Source organism: Bos grunniens, chromosome 22 (assembly GCF_055505025.1).
Source record: "Bos grunniens cultivar Pamir isolate PY7600 chromosome 22, Bosgru_T2T1.0, whole genome shotgun sequence".
Taxonomy (NCBI): Eukaryota; Metazoa; Chordata; class Mammalia; order Artiodactyla; family Bovidae; genus Bos; species Bos grunniens.
The window spans coordinates 37,274,962-37,291,354 of record NC_141186.1 but is presented as its reverse complement, the minus strand read 5'-3'; the positions used below and the strand labels follow the sequence as shown (position 1 = coordinate 37,291,354).

Sequence of the window (16,393 nt, the reverse complement as noted above, 5' to 3'; positions counted from 1 at the left end):
GCTGTCCTCCTGTGGCCCAGGCAGTCTAGTTGCCAAAATGTGGAGCAATTAGAACCCACATCTTGAAAATATTAATGGCAGTTTCTCAAGTTTGGGGCTAACTTGTAGTTTTTAAAAAAGCCAATAAAAACAATGCTCATGTTTTTAACCCTCGTGTAGGTCCTGAGAACAGCTGGGAGAATGGGGAAGGCAGCTTGGGAGGAGACAGACTGAGAATCCTGCAAAATCTGGTGGGGACTGGAGACCGGAGGCAGCTTTTTAAACCTTTCTGCTTTGTCTTTTGGGAATAGCAAGAGAAGGCCTCAATCTTTTCTGCAGTTTTGTGGGAGGGAAATCTGAGTCCCCCATCCTGCCTTTTCCAGCTTCAGCACCAGGAAGCTCTGGGTCTCAGCTGGGGCAGTATTTAAGTGGGAAACTGCAGACTCTGCCCTTAGCCCTCATCAGTCTGGCTGAAGGCAATTAAAAATATCTTGGTACAAATCAAGTGTAATCTACCTCCAAAGGAAAGCAAGGCAAGATTACAGGAACAATGTTAATGAAAAAAACTTAATTATTCATTATTTCTGTTTTCCCTCCATTCGAGGGAACAGGTTGGGATATTTGAGCTGTCTTTAACCACTCCTATGATTACTGTCCCTAACAAAAATGCAGTGTCGGCCAGAGTATGAAATCAGCCCACAGGCAGGCTAGTTTAAAAAATAGGTAATTCTGTCCTCCATTTTTCTTCTGTAAATCGGCCATCAGAGCAAATTAGTTTTATGCTCGTGTGTGTGTGTGTGTGTGTGCGCACGTGTGCATGTGTGTGCACATGTGCCCGTGTGTATACACTGCTGGTGGGAACCCGGGGTGGGGTGAATGCTGCTACGTAAATTTCATAGCTTCAGAGTCTGCATCTGCTCCCTTAAAACTTCGTCCTTCAGAATTTCTGCTCCCACGCTTGCTCTGCCTAACTCAATACTTGGCTCACTCCCACTTGGCCTTAAGGTCTCAACTACGATGTCATGTTTTGGGAGACGCTGCCCTGACTTCCCCACTATGATGGCACCCCTTTAATGTGCCTCTGTCTCCTCTGTTCATTTGTCACTAATCTGATGGAGCACTGCCCACTGCTCAGCCCTTTCCAGGCACTGGGGGGACCACAGTGATCAAAGGTGGAGCAAACCCCACCTTCAGGCAGCTTAGACCAGGGTTGTCATCCCTGGATCGTAAGTTCATTTTCGTACCCTCTGGGCCTCAGCCCAACCCCTGAGCAGGATGTGTCAGGGCCTGAATGGAAAGACCCACGGACACACGCCCCAGAATGTGCTATGGGACTTACTGATGATCTGCATGGTGGTCAGATCTATTCTGACCTTCTGGAAGCTGGAGAACCCAGCTGCTGTGTAGTCCTTCCGACACTGACAGTCATCACGTCGGCTCCCATTGTAGGGGCATTCGGTTGGGTTGTGCAACCTATAAGACAGAGAGAACGTTCTGGTGAGGATGGGGAGGCGTTTCTAGGGATCTCCAGGTGGTCCGGGCTCTTCTGAGTTTGGAGCTCTCCTACCTGTGCCCGTAAACCTCAGAGAAATTCTCAGAGTCGCCGTGGACCAGTGTCATGTACTCCTTGGGGTGGTCAGAGTGCATCCCTGCACAGAAGACCTGAAAGACAGACCAGACAAAACCTGCCAGGGAGGCTCGGAAATGGGACCGAGACAGCCAGGGCTGCCGGCTCTGAAAGCAGTGCAGGGATAATGACTGAGCTCGGACGAGTACCTTCAGGAGCTTTCCTGTGACGATCAGGAAGTATTCCCCATCTTCACCGGCACCCTTCAGCCTTTTCACTTCCTTGCAGTTCTGGGGCAACTCGCCTAGAATACACAGATCCATGAGCATGAGCTGTGAGTCTGCAGTGGCTGCCAACGGGACTGGTTACATCATTCATGTGCACATTGGTCAGTGTGGGAGCCAATGTCTCAAAAATAAATTCTCTATTCCAGAAAAGGGCAGGCAAGCGCATCAACAACAAGACCTGCTCTTCAAGATCCAGAAAGGTGGCTTTGGTTTGCTGACTTACAGTTATAGATATTGTGGCAGGTTTTTCTTTCTTCCGGCTTCAGGTCAGCAGGGCATAAGTGGCTGGGCTGGTCATCGTTGGTGAGACACTGCACAGACCTATGCATCACTCCCACGCCACAAGACACGGAGCACTGTAAGCAGAGCAGGGTCAGTGATGGGTCTGTGGAACCTGGGGGACTGGGCTTCCCGAAGCATGGAGCTCAGAGCTTAGAGGTTTGCTGCTGAAAACAAATACCCAATACTTGGACAGCACTTCCTATGGGCCAGTCTTTGTGCTGAGTTCTATACATACATGCCTGTACATATGTACTCATGTACCTACATAGGTATTCAAGCATATGAGAAGTTAATAATTTTCTCATCTAAGCCTTGCAATCACCCTATGAGATAGTACTGCTGCTGCTGCTAAGTCGCTTCAGTCGTGTCCGACTCTGTGCGACCCCATAGACGGCAGCCCACCAGGTTCCGCCATCCCTGGGATTCTCCAGGCAAGAACACTGGAATGGGTTGCCATTTCCCTCTCCAATGCATGGAAGTAAAAAGTGAAAGTGAAGTCGCTCAGTTAAGCATCCAACTCTTGGTGACCCCATGGACTGCAGCCTACCAGGCTCCTCCATCCATGGGATTTTATTCTATTTTTACAGAGGGAAAATTGGGGCTCAAATGTGAGGAAATTTGTTTAAGGTCATGGTGGATCCAAGATTGAAACCTTAACGACTTTCAACTGGTCCCAAACTTCTGCCTGATCATCACTTCACATCAGTGAAAGTCTCATAGTCAGCAGCCAGGAGGCTGGGGCAATTTTCTATGGCAGTTTCAATTTCAAATATTCTTACCTGTTGTAATCCTAACTCAACCAAGAATTCCTGATCCAGAGGGACAAACAGGTTTCTTAGCAACAGAAGCTACAACAGTGAACACTTCTATAACCCTTATTAGGGGAAAGACAAGAATTCTGGGTGCTTTTTAATTTTAAATTGTGGTCAAACATGTGGAACTTAAAAAGGTGTCATTATAACCCAAGTGGTTTTTATGCATGAATATTCATTTCATCTTCATAACCCATTCTGCAGGGGAGGAAACAGACATGAACTTTTGGCACCTTGTCCAAAGATCAAACAAGTCAATCCTAAAGAAATCAGTCCTGAATATTCACTGGAAGGACTGATGCTGAAGCTGAAGCTCTAATACTTTGGCCACCTGATGCAAAGAACCGACTCATTGAAGAAGACCCCGATGCTGGGAAAGATCAAAGGCAGGAGGAGATGGGGACGACAGAGGATGAGATAGTTGGATTGCACCACTGACTCAATGGACTGAATTTGAGCAAGCTCTGAGAGATGGTGAAGGTCAGGGAAGCCTGGCATGCTGCAGTCCACGGGGTTGTAAAGAGTCAGACAAAACTGAGTGACTGAACCACCACCACCAAGGCTGTTCAACTGGGAAGTGGCAGAACCAAGAATCAGATGGAGGCTGTATGGCTTCAGGGCTAGCCACCCCCACCCCCCGGCCCCTGCTCTAAGCACCAGACCCAAAAATCAGAGAAGCTTTCTTTCCCTATCAGCCCATTTCATGATGCTAAGTCCTGTTTCTCTCCCAGGGCTCTCCTGGGAGGCAGTCACTTAGGACAGCTCAGGTAAGGTATGTTTGAGTCAGGATCTGAGATCCAGCAGCTTGCCACCATGACCACCCAGTTGGCTACTTACACTCCCCCAGTTGCCCACTCTCCAGGTGGCTGACACAGGGCACTCTCGCAGGAAGCAGGGCTGGACACTGGGCGGCTGCATGCCTGGGCAGTTGATGGTGGTTTGGTAGCTGTACTCGTAATTCTCCTTCCCGGTGTAAATCTCGCTACAGGAGACCAGCCTTTGTTTGTAGCCCTTTCCACAGGTCACTGAGCACTGGGAAGAGGCGGGTAGAGAACAGAGGTTGGAGCAGGGCCTGGGGGCAGCCACAATAGGCCCCTGACCTCCACATCGAACGCTGACCCTGGGACAACGGCGCGGAGAGCTGTCTTTATTAGCTTATTACGCACTACAAGCAGCAGCCCACAGCACTCAGGGGATGTGCAAGCCCTACAGGAGCCTTCCAGGATCCATGCTGCTACTGCATATGCGCCCCCAAACAGTCCCCCATCGGGGGCACCTCAAGCCCCTGCTCTGGATTTTCAAGGTGAGAAGCAGGTGGGGGAGGCGCTCCGGCTGTCTCTGGGTCCACTTACAGCATCCACAGCTCTACAAGGGTGGACAAATCACACTTTTCTGAACCTACCATGACTGCGTCAGAGAAGTGACCCGGTGAGATGCAGAGAGAGCTGGAGATGCCCTCTGTGTAAAATCCAGGCTCTTTGCCGAAAGAGGACTGTGGGACAATATCCTTCCCTACTCGATGGTCTGCTGGCCCATCTGCCCTCTGCTCAACCCCTCCTGTCTCCTGTCTCCCTGGCTATGTATTGGGTTGGCCAAAAAGTTCGTTCAGGTTTGTAGTCCAAACAAACTTTTTTGGCCAATCCAGTATCTTGACTTAAACATTACCTTTCTGCTTCTCTTTCACTCTCTCTCTAAATCATGCACTCATTTATGCCTTTTGCCATAATTATATGGCACTTAAAAATACCCAGACAATCCAGAAAAGGAGAAAAAAGAAGTTTTTCACAGGTGTCCCAGCTCCCTTCGGTGATGGGACATCTAATTGGTTATTGGTAAGATTTCTAGATTGTGTTCAACTTCCTCAGCTACATAATTTATATAATATACTATTTTAAAAAGAGAACAGAAATCAACCAACAAATTTAGTTTTGATGATACTTTTAGGAAAAGTCATCAAATAATTGGCCACTCGCTGTAAAAAAGTTACACAAAATTAGGGTTTCAGGATTTCCAAGGTCAAAGAAGGGGCCAGATGAACCCTGGAAATTGTATGCAGCATGCGGTGTGTTTTGCTTTTCTCGGGGTGAGGGATCATAGCTTCTTGGCTCAGTCGTAAAGAATCTGCCTGCCAATGCAGGACATGTAGGTTTGATCCCTGGTCAGGGAAAATCCTATGGAGTAGAGAATGGCAACCCATTCCAGTATCCTCTGCCTGGAAAATCCAATCAATGGACAGAGGAGCCTTACAGGCTACAGTCCATGGGGTTGCAAAGAGTCGGACACAACTTAGCTACTAAACAACGACAACAACCATAGCTTCCATCAGTTCTCACTTGCTATTAAAACCAGTGTCTCTTTTTCCTGCTGTCTCCTGAGTTATCACATTAAGCCACATGGCTGGCTGCTCCTGTAGCATTTCCAGGGGGAAGGCTCCCCTTGACAGGGTTTCAGACAGAGGAGGGAGCCAGCCCAGCCACAGGCACGCAGAACATCCTCGCGCCTTCCCTTCCAGCTGGCTTGAGACTTGGAAACACTCTGTTATCCACTTCTTCCTTCTTTGGCTGCTGCTGTTCAAACGCCCAAAGATGCAGTTGATACCGGGCCAGCAGAGTGCAGGGCTCGTCTGAGGTATGTCATGCATGGGCAGATGGCTTACAAATGGCGTCCGTCCAAGCTGTGGGTATTTTAGAGTACCTAAAATGCACGCCTTGACCTCAGTCTGCATTAAAGGCTGAACGTCTGAGATGGCAGGTGCTAAGACCCTTCTCCCCTACCAAACAGGAGCAATAGGAATCCCCGTTTATGTGGGGAATGAGCTGGGAGGTAGTCTTTTATAGCAATGGAAGGGAGCTCCACAAACGGTCAAGTTCTATCCAGAGGCCTCCACAGCTCTGAAAAGAATACACACCCTTCAGTAGCTGTTAAGAGCATCCTGAAAATGTTGAGTGCCTCTGGCTTCCTTTATCCTTTGCACACCAGAGTTCTGATGTGTAAGAGGCTCTCATCTCTGGGGGTTGGAGAGAGGAATAAGGTGGGGAACATCCTACGATTGACTCTGAAAGATCACCTCTGCTAACACAGGACCCACATTTCTGCATGGCCTTCACTGGAGGGGAAGAGAACCTGTTCCTTTTATACACCATGTGCTAGTTTGTCACAGTCCCCACCATTTCTTATTGCCTCCCTCATGCTAAGATATTTTCTTTTTTTTTTGGCTGTGCCCTGCAGCATGGGGGGGATCTTAGTTCCCCGAAGAGGGATCAAACTCATACCTGTTGCATTGTACAGAGTCTTAACCACGGGACTGCCAGGAAAGTCCCCTAAGATATTTTCTTATACTTAACCTTCTTCAGGCACCTAGAGCCATCCTCTAAGAATTCCTTCCTAATGATAATAACAGGACATCAGGGTGACTCACATGATTTTAGAGTTGAGGGGAGCTTGGACACCGTCTCATGCACCTCTCCGTTTGCATATGTAGGACTCCAGCCCAGAAGGCTGAGGGACTTGTCTGAGGGCTTCCAGTTCTCAGGGAAAGAACCAACAGGTGGATGTGCGTCTCCCCCATTCTTGCCCTCATCAGTCTGCCACCCCTAGGCCATCGCTGCCTGAAGGCGGTTCCAGAACCCCCAAGACCATACCTCTGACCATTCTCCTGTGATCCAGACATACTCGCAGGGCTGCAGACTACAGCTCTCGCGGTCCACAGGCCGTGAGCTCATGCCACAGTGCACGCCGTGAACCTCACCACCTCTGTCCTCATCCACACATACCACCTTCCGGTACCTGGAGCCTTCACCACAAGTCTTGGTGCACTGTTACAGACAGACAAAACAGGTGGTGATGTGGAAGAATAACAGATGATTTCTCAGGTCTTGTTATTGTGATAATGTATTTTCCTTTCTATATACTCTTTAAGATTGGGAGATAGCTGAGTGTATTATCAGAGAACTCATTATTTTACCCTCGTAACTTAACAATGTAACTGAAAAGAACACACGTGACTCCATATGGGGTCTAATCCTTTGGCTCTAACTCTTGTGCCCTGTTGCCTGTACTTAGGAGAAGGCAATGGCACCCCACTCCAGTACTCTTGCCTGGAAAATCCCATGGATGGAGGAGCCTGGTAGGCTGCAGTCCATGGGGTCCCTAAGGGTCGGACACGACTGAGCGACTTCACTTTCACTTTTCACTTTCATGCATTGAAGAAGGAAATGGCAGCCCACTCCAGTGTTCTTGCCTGGAGAATCCCAGGGACGGGGGAGCCTGGTGGGCTGCCATCTACGGGGTTGCACAGAGTCAGACACGACTGAAGCGACTTAGCAGCAGCAGCAGCAGCCTGTACTTAGCCATCTGCCTCTGCACCTTTTATAAAAGAATGTTGCCTGTAATGTATGTTACAGCCCATTCTCAAAGCTCTGACCTTTAAAGTATTCATTCATACAAGGATAAAAAGTTGCCAAAAAGAAAATAACAATGGTCCTATTGGAGGTTTATGGGAACCTTGTGACCAGGCCTACTTGGACAGCTCTGAGAACAAAGAATTCTGGTATCAAGAAGTCTGCAACAACCAGTAAGTCTAGCTCTGGTTAAGATGGTTCTTTGGGACACTAGTCCACCATCTTCTTGGTCCACTGGCTTTCTGAATAAAGTCAGAAAATTGCTATTCCTTGCCCCAATACCTCATCCCTCGATTTACTGATACGTCATGTGGCAAGCAGCATGAGCTTGAACTTGGTAACAACAATACTGTTTCTGCCATAATGATCAGCATTCAATAAGTGACTGTCAGGATGAAGCAATGAAAGCGTGAATGAATGAAAATTGGATTTGGAATGAACCTTACTTCACTCACTCAAACACTGCTGCTGCTGCTGCTGCTGCTGCTGCTGCTAAGTTGCTTCAGTCGTGTCCGACACTGTGCGACCCCATAGACGGCAGCCCGCCAGGCTCTCCCGTCCCTGGGATTCTCCAGGCAAGAACACTGGAGTGGGTTCCCATTTCCTTCTCCAATGCATGAAAGTGAAAAGTGAAAGTGAAGTCGCTCAGTCGTGTCCAACTCTTAGCAACCCCATGGACTGCAGCCCACCAGGCTCCTCCATCCATGGGATTTTCCAGGCAAGAGTACTGGAGTGGGGTGCCATTGCCTTCTCCACACTCAAACACTAAATCTCTTTAAAACATATGGCCTCTAGATATTGATGTTGAAATACCTCTAGAGTCAGGGAAGTTATTCCCTGTTCAGGTGGTCCATTTCATAACACAGAACTAAGCCTATCTCTTTGCTGACTCCAACCTCTTGTCCTAGTGGTTAATTCCAAGGGAGCATAAAGGACAAGTTTTGTTTCCTACAAATAACCACCCTCAGGCACCTGAGGATAGCTTTTCTTCTCCAGACTGAATTGGTGTCATCCCTGGATCATCTGGCCAGTATCCACCAAGTTCCTAAGAAGTGTCTGGCCCTATGATGGGTCTGGATGAATGGTAATGGAAACAAAGAGCACAGAGATGAGCTGTGTTTTAGTAGCAAAGATGGACATTAAAGAAGTAGACAGCTAGGGATCAAGATTGAGCCACTACTATAATTTCCATTTTTCAGATGAATAAACTAGGATTTAGCCGCCTAAAGATCTCAGGCTATCCATCTCTTTGTGAGGTAAACAGGATAGATGTTTTTTATTCCCATAAACCATGTGGAGAACATAGAGCAAGTGGTATGTTTCAATCTAGAATGATCTTTGTGCTGACCACAAATTACTTATCTCATTTTACTTTGACCAAGAGCAAACCCCACTGTAGAAGTTTCACCTTAGTTATCTGTGCTGTTAAAGGTCTTCCAAAGCCTGTTCTATCTAAAGCATCTGTGTTACTCAACATTTCAAGACTCTAGATTACATAGGAAAGGTACTGTAACCAACCTGTGTCAAGGACAGCTTAGGTTTCCTTTAACCAGGGATTATAAACTCTGTTGTCTCAGGGCCTTATCCGACTACTGTGAACTGTCATTGTCGTTCACATAATATATTTTAAACTTTTTCCTTTTAGTCTAGAGAGCATCACAGATCCCATTTTTCTTTTGTCTCTGACAAGTCTCCTTTGCTTTTATGACCTGCCTTATCCCAAAGGCATTTGAGTATGGAATTCAGCTTGACCCAGAGATGTCTTACCTCATATACCCCTTGCCTTGCTTTTCTTTTTCTTTCTTTCTTCATTTCTTCCTTCCTTTCTCCTTCCTTCCTTCTTTCTTTTTTTTTTTTGGTTAGGAAAATAGACATAATCCATTCACCATTTTAACCATTTGAAAGTATACAATTCAGTGGCATGTAATCACTGGCCATGTTGTGAAATCATGTCACCCCAAAAGGGAACCCTACACCCATTAAGCAATCACTCCTCATTCCCTCTTTCTCTCATATTGTTGCAACTACCAAGCTACTTTCTGTCTTCATGGATTTGCCTGTTCTGGGTATTTCATAAAAATGGAATCATCGAATATGTGGCCTGTTTTTGTCTGGCTTCTTTCAATTAGCAGAATACTTTCAAGGTCTTGCCATATTGAGCATGGATCAGTATTTCATTCCTTTTTATGGCTGAATAGTCCATTGTATGGATATACCACCTTTTGTTTATTCAAATGTTAATGGACATTTGGGTTGTCTCAGTCTTTTGGCTATTATGAAGAGTGCTGCTATTAACATTTGTATGCAAATTTGAACACCTGACTTCAATTCCTTTGGGTGTATCCTTAGGAGTTAGAAATGCTGGGTCACCTGGTATATCCATGTCTTTTGTGAGCTGCTTTGTTCTTTGAAAAAGTAGAGGGGGTATGTATGTGGCTGTATCTTGATAGCTCCTTATCAAATATTTGCAAATTTAATTTAAAATTTCTGTTGCTTCAAACTCAACATCTAGGGTTATGGAATCATTCATAATTTTTCTGGGGCACAAATCTGAATAGAAAACAGTGTGAGATGAGCAAAGAGGAGTAAATCCTTTCCTCCCAGTGCAGGAGACTAGCTGTGCCTGATGCAGCTCAGCTCTGACTCAGCAGTTTTGGGGATTTCTCTTCTCCCGAAGGATACTGAGAACCATTGTGAAGTAGTAATGTTTCTGTTACTTCATTAAAAAAAGCTAAATGAGCCATTGAATGTTACAAAACAAAACTGGCTAATTTGTGATGTGTAGATCTGTGCAGAAGACATACTTAACTCCCCACAGAAAAGGTAATTCCTGAGAAATCAGGACTTAGGTAGCGCAGAGAAGAACATGATTACTGAGCAGTCAACCTGGACTAAACCTTCCAGTGTTCTCTTTCATTTTCACTAATCCATAGGACTTTAAGCTGTATCAATAAGTAACAGTTTAGAGCAGAAAAGCAAGGGTTACTTTTCTGCTTGTTAGATGTTTCTCCCTTGATCTTAAGTAATGCTTAACTACCATAAAAACTACTTTGCCAATGGTGGCAAAGGGCATTGGGAAACCTTATTTTGAATATAACTTTTAGAATAACTAAAGTAAGTAAATAAGTGACTTGCCCAGTGGTTTGGAATGAGTCAACAGTGGCTCTGAAAATCACTTAGCATAGGCGTTCTCCTGGGGTTTTAAATCCTAACCAGAGTATAGGGGCTGGGTAACCAGAAAGCAATCCAGCCCATACTATAGGATTTTATTAGCTTTCAGTAATACCACCCATTCCGCCCATGTAAGATTTATGACTCTTACCTCTGTCCTGGAATATGACCTAGAATATTCTGGAAAACAGATGGAAAAGCTCAACTAAGCTTATTTTAATTTTCAGAAGATTTTCCTCCAATTTCTTTATAGCTTTTAGAAAATTCTATACAAAGTATATAAGACACACTACCAGCCTCTCTGAAATTCAGCATATCTGTGATTCAGTAAGCAACTATCACAGCCCTGGGTTAACTTGGGTAGTTTGCTCCTTGTTCCATGGGCTACATGTAACTATAAATGTGTTGAAACTCACAGGGAGGAAATAACATTTTAAATTTGAGGGTGAGGAAGATATAAAATAAACTTTTAAGGAACTATTTTATTTAGCTAGTTTGGCTGACCACAGGGTGATGTCTAAAAAGGATCATTTAATGCAATGAGTAGAAATTGTCTTTCCTAAAAGACTGGAATCGAGTTGCTTTACTTTTTTTGCTTAGGTGCTCTAACCATGGAGGAAAGAAAATCATTCTTCATATTCACCTGCTCAACCTGTATGGTTGCTGATTTTCTCCATGGAGGAAAGAATGTGTTGTGCTCTTACTAGGGTCAGGCTGTCATTGTTAAATAGTGTGTGGGAAAGCAAGCAAAAGAACAAGTGAAGAACTTGACAGTATGGTGTTCTGCTTGTGCTAAACAGAGTCTTTGGCTAAAAGGAACAGACAGTAAAAATTAATTTATCCTAACATTGCTTTACATCCAAAAAAGGAAAAATAACCTTCAAATTACAACAGGTTCATTTTAAAAGTGGAGTTTGGGCATCTTTGTCCTAAAATATTATATGTGCCAGGGTAAAAGGCAGAAATAACTGTGTGGATACATTTTGTAACTTTAAAGTCATTCACTCATTCAACCAATACAAACACACCTCAGAGACACAGTGGGTTTGGTTCCAGATCATCACAATAAAGGGAATATCACAATAAAGTGAGTCACATGGGTTTCCTAGTTTTCCAAGGCACACAAAAAATTATATTTGCACTATAATCTACTAACTATGTCATAGCATTATGTCTAAAAACGTACATAATTTTAAAATTCTTTATTGATTAAAACAAACAAACAAACACAGATGTCCATCACCTCAGCCTTCAGTGTGTCCCAGTAGGAACATCAAAAATCACTGATCACAAGTCCACAGACACGCTGGGCTCTGTCCTCCTTCTCTCTTCTACCTAGAATCACTGCCTCTTGGCGTTTACCCCTGACCACCCTAGAGAAGGTAGGGCTAGCCTATCATTCTCTATCTCAGCACCTTGTCTGTATTGTTTTTTTTTTCCATCACAGCACTTTTCATAATTGGTGATTTCATAGAACATATCTGTTTGCTTGTCTTCTGTCCGTCTCTTTCACTAGATAATCAATCCCTACCATAGCAATTCCACATTTTCTATTGTAACCGTAACGCCTAATGCCTGGCACTTTGCAGACTCTATAAAGATTTGCTGAATACATGAATGAAGGAATGAGTAATAAAGAGTTAGTATTTGGCCCTTGTTCACACATCAAAACCTGATCACTCCCTACTGTAAACTTCATAAAATCTTTGTAACCAACTGGCCAAGGACCTGCAGTTCATGACTAATTTTTCTGTGCTAAGAAGATGAACTTGGGAATCATTTTACAGCTGATATCAATAAAAGTTTTTAGAATACAAATATGCGTTAGAGTGGTCCAAGTCCCTGCACTGGGTCAAACAGCCATGGGGTGGGCAGCTCAACAAAGGCCAGGCAGATCTGAGCACAGCTTGTCCATGGCAATGTGACAGGAAAGTAAAACAGCTGTCCTTACAGGAAAAACAGAGCTTGTTTGACTATTCTAAAAGACATGTTACAATGCTGTGATTTTAGAGTTGAAGCCAATTACCAGGTATTGTTTTATAAAGTCTTTTCTTCTTCCTTCCTTCCTTCCTTCCTTTCTTTCTCTCTCCCTCCCTCCCTCTCTTCCTTCCTTCCTCTTTCCTTCTCTTCCTTCTTTTCTTCCTTCCTCTCTTCCCTCTACCTATTATTCTCTCACTGCATTCATTCATGGAGTCATTCATTCATAAAGTGTCTTCAATGCCACTGTGCTAAAAGCTGGGGAAAACTCTGGTGAACAAGCTTTATGACTTCAAACAGCTGACAATATCAACAGCAAAGATGGGCAAAAACGATTCAGACCGCTAACTACTGAAGCAGAGTATTTTCAAGGTGCAACGAGAGTGGACAGGAGGGCTACCTGACTCAGTCATTCGAGGGGAGGTATGATCAGCAAGGGCTTCTGAAAAGATACGACATCTTGTCTGAGACTTGAAGGATGAGCAAGGGTCACTCAAATAAGGAAAGGAGGAGGTCAGCCTTATTGTGTTACAGAGGTACTAGGGAGGAAGGAGAGTATTCTGGGTAAAGGTAAGAAAAGGTAAAAAAAAAAGAGCACTCGTAAGTCCTGGAAGATTTACTCCTTAAAGCTAAGGGATGTATAACCCACATACTCAGAATTCATATTTAATCAAAAGCCCTATAAGTAAGCTATGAGTAAATTCATTAGCTTACTTATAGGGCTTTTGATAATCTATAAATTTATAGATTATAATATTATAAGTTTGTTATGATGGTAATTTTCAAAAGAATTAAAAAGTCAATTTCTTAAACTCAGCCCCAAGAGCATAATAATTCAAAAGTGAGTAAAACTGAGCAATGAAAAGCTAAATAACTAGCCCAAAGTTGGCAGGTGATCTTAAAAGCCCAGCACTGTGATACACAGTCTTTGCTGAAACGGTGGTCATCATCTGAACTCTCCATCAAGACTTCATGTACCAATGAGGAGTAACATTTGCGAAAGGCCTAAAATATGCTAGGCACTGCACCGAATCCCTCCCTTAACCTCATTTAACCTAAGACCCGGATTCAGCAAAGTCTGACATATAATACCCATTTTGCAGATGAAGTAAATGGAGCCCATAGATTTGATGTCAATTTCCCAGAGTCCCAGGTGGTCTTGTTTACAACACTGTGGTTTTCTGAAGAGAGCATTTTTCTCTTCTTCAATTATTTTGTGCTATATCTGAAAGTCCAGGCTCTATCCTTGTGGTACCATGAATAAACATTAATCCCCCTTCCCCAGTATAGTCAACAGGCCTCTCAATACACAAAGGGGACTAATGACATGCTCCATCTTCATCAAGACTTCCCCTCAACCACATGCCTTAAGGTCTGATTATCAACCAACTGGACCAAGAATTTCATTTTAAGAAGAGGGTGGGGCAGTCACCCTCTAGAGAATTCTACTAATACTTTGATGCCAACTATGCTGAAAGAGGCTGGCCAAGCCAAAAATAAAATAAAAGAATTCACCTCGGGTGCATGTCAACACGGGAGGAGGTAGACTATAACGATTCAGAGCATGTATTCCTGAGGTCAGGCTTCTGGGCTTCAAATCCCAGCCTTATTACTTAGTAACTACATGAACTTGGATGAATTAACTTAGCTAAGCCTCCAGCTTCCTCATCTTTAAGTGAGGATAAAAATTTAATTACAACACCAGAGAGTTATGGAAAAGGTTAAATGAGGTCCTCCATATAAAAATACTCAATAGAGTGCTTGGTCCATAGCTTAATGAACAACGAGATGTGTTACTTTTAATATCATTTGTATTAGGGCCACTGTGCCAGATAATCATAGACGATGCCCCTCACATTGTAGCCTATGGGAATGGCAGCCTTGGGCTTGTACAGTGTACAACCTGTGTGACTGTATACAACATTCCTGATGATCACGCTATTGTGCATAGGTGGAACTCATGCTTCTCAAGGTGGACACTTGGATTATTTCTCATGAAGAAGAGGGTGCCATTTGCTATATGCCTGGCATGAAGTACATCTTGCCAACAAGCAGGTGGGTTTTTAATAGTGTCCAAGGGGGAAGCAAAATGAAAAAATGCACATGTAGAAAGCAAACAACAGCTCTGAGTTAGCTGTCAAGAACAGCTAAGAAGAAGAGAACTTCCCATAACAGGATGGGATGGGGGTAGCAAGTGTCCAGCATCTGATTCACTGGGCTCTAAGGCTGTGCCCTGACATCTCACTGACATTAGGTCAAGGTGTCACTTGATGAGGGGAGGGAAGTTAAGACATGTGTCTGCACATATCAGGTAAAATGGAAGTGGAGTGAGTGGGTGCAGAGGAGGAGAGAACCAGAATGAAGGTGAAGGTTGATTGAGGGGAGCATGAAGGGGGTGGACTATCAAGTGACCACCCAGTTGACTGTTTAACAAGGACACTTTAGACCATGGAAGTAGGGGCAATTGACAATTACACCAGGGCTGCCCCAGGTAAGTAGGATGAGAGGCCACTCTTTTCCTGACATGGCTTATGAAGGTGGTTGCCCAATTGCTCACAGCATTCCCTTGAAGCCTTGTGGCCAAGGGGATGTTAGGAAAGGACCACCAGCATGCCCTGCTAATGAGAAACTATGGCTTTTGATGGAACTTCTCCCTCTACCATCTAGCAGCCCTGAGACTCACTTTGGCCAGCTTAGTGTCATATGAGGGCCTCCAATCCCCCTCACTAACCAGGTCCACTAGTCTCCAACTCTTTACTTTGGGTTCAGGCTGATGGGGAAGCATGTTGGCAGGAGGGTAACTATCAGAGTCTGCTTTTCTCATTGCTTCCGTATGATCAGCTTCTAAATTTAGCCACAGGCCAGGCTTTCTTCGTAGGTCTTCTGTTCTTACATGGCACTTGAAAGCAATATTTGAGGAAGGATTTAGAAAGATCAATCTGCATGGCACATGCAAAGATGTAAATTTCTAGGCACGTTTTGGATGATTAGAGAAGAGGATCTCCTCAGTGCATGTCTGGCAAGATTTCTAGTCTGTGTGAGTCAGAAAGAAGTGTCAATGGAGCATGCATTTTCCCAACTGACTCCAGCGTTTTCAAAAGTTGGCTACAGCGTCAGCTGTCAGCTTAGATTCATTTCTGAACACTCTTACTCTGTGCTCCTTGGAGCAGTCACACAGGGTGGAGTTTGGCAGGACATGAAGACAGAGAGGGAGAGAGCAGGCAGTGGTAGGTCTGAAGCAAGAATCAGAAAGAGTGTTGAGTGGTGACACACAGGCAGAGACGAAGAAATCTTTTCTCCCTTCCATATCTCACCCTGTCAATCCCCAAGCCACTCGATTATTTATAGTTTTCTCAGAGGGACTTTGCATAGTTACCATTTTACCATTTTATAGATGGCAAACTCACAGCTCAGAAAATTAGGCATCCTTGTTCTAAGCCAGGCGTCTGAAGTGTGGCAGTGCCAGGATATGAACCACATCTGAAGAATTCTACAGCCTCTGGGGTTCCCAGCAACTTGTGTGGCTCAAGTACAATTAATTTGAAATATAACTGCTCTAGCTATTCCTCTCTACCACTGTCTGATAAAAGTGAAAAAAAGAAAAGAAAGAAAAGAAAATAATAATTAAAAAAAACCCTAGAGTTTCCTTTGAAAAGGAAAATGAGAAAAAAAAAAATTTTTGTTTTCTTTTAGCAGAGAGGGTGAGACTCCTAAAGAAAAGAGATGACTGAAAACAATGGAAATAATCAATCAGGAAGGTGAGAGAGAGGGAAGAACAGAGCTGGAAGGCTGAATCCCCACAAGGATTAAAAATGCAGTTATAGGAAAACAAATCCCATTTAAAATGGAATAAAACAGAATAAAACACCTAGGAATAAATTTAACCAAGGAGGTGAAAGATCTGTACATTGAAAACTA

The 16,393-nt window shown here is 44.2% G+C and overlaps 1 protein-coding gene across 5 annotated transcripts in view; it reads right to left on the bottom strand.

The window, feature by feature from the left end:
• ADAMTS9 (ADAM metallopeptidase with thrombospondin type 1 motif 9) overlaps positions 1–16,393 on the bottom strand; it is a 162,532-nt gene that overhangs the window by 18,623 nt on the left and 127,516 nt on the right. For all 5 annotated transcript variants that reach the window (XM_086367020.1, XM_086367022.1, XM_086367021.1 and 2 more), the window contains 6 exons: positions 6,569–6,742; positions 3,765–3,959; positions 2,057–2,189; positions 1,756–1,850; positions 1,547–1,641; positions 1,319–1,452 (listed from right to left, as the gene is read on the bottom strand). In XM_086367020.1, coding sequence (XP_086223146.1) covers positions 1,319–1,452; positions 1,547–1,641; positions 1,756–1,850; positions 2,057–2,189; positions 3,765–3,959; positions 6,569–6,742 — 826 coding nt within the window. The remainder of the gene's footprint in view (positions 1–1,318; positions 1,453–1,546; positions 1,642–1,755; positions 1,851–2,056; positions 2,190–3,764; positions 3,960–6,568; positions 6,743–16,393) is intronic.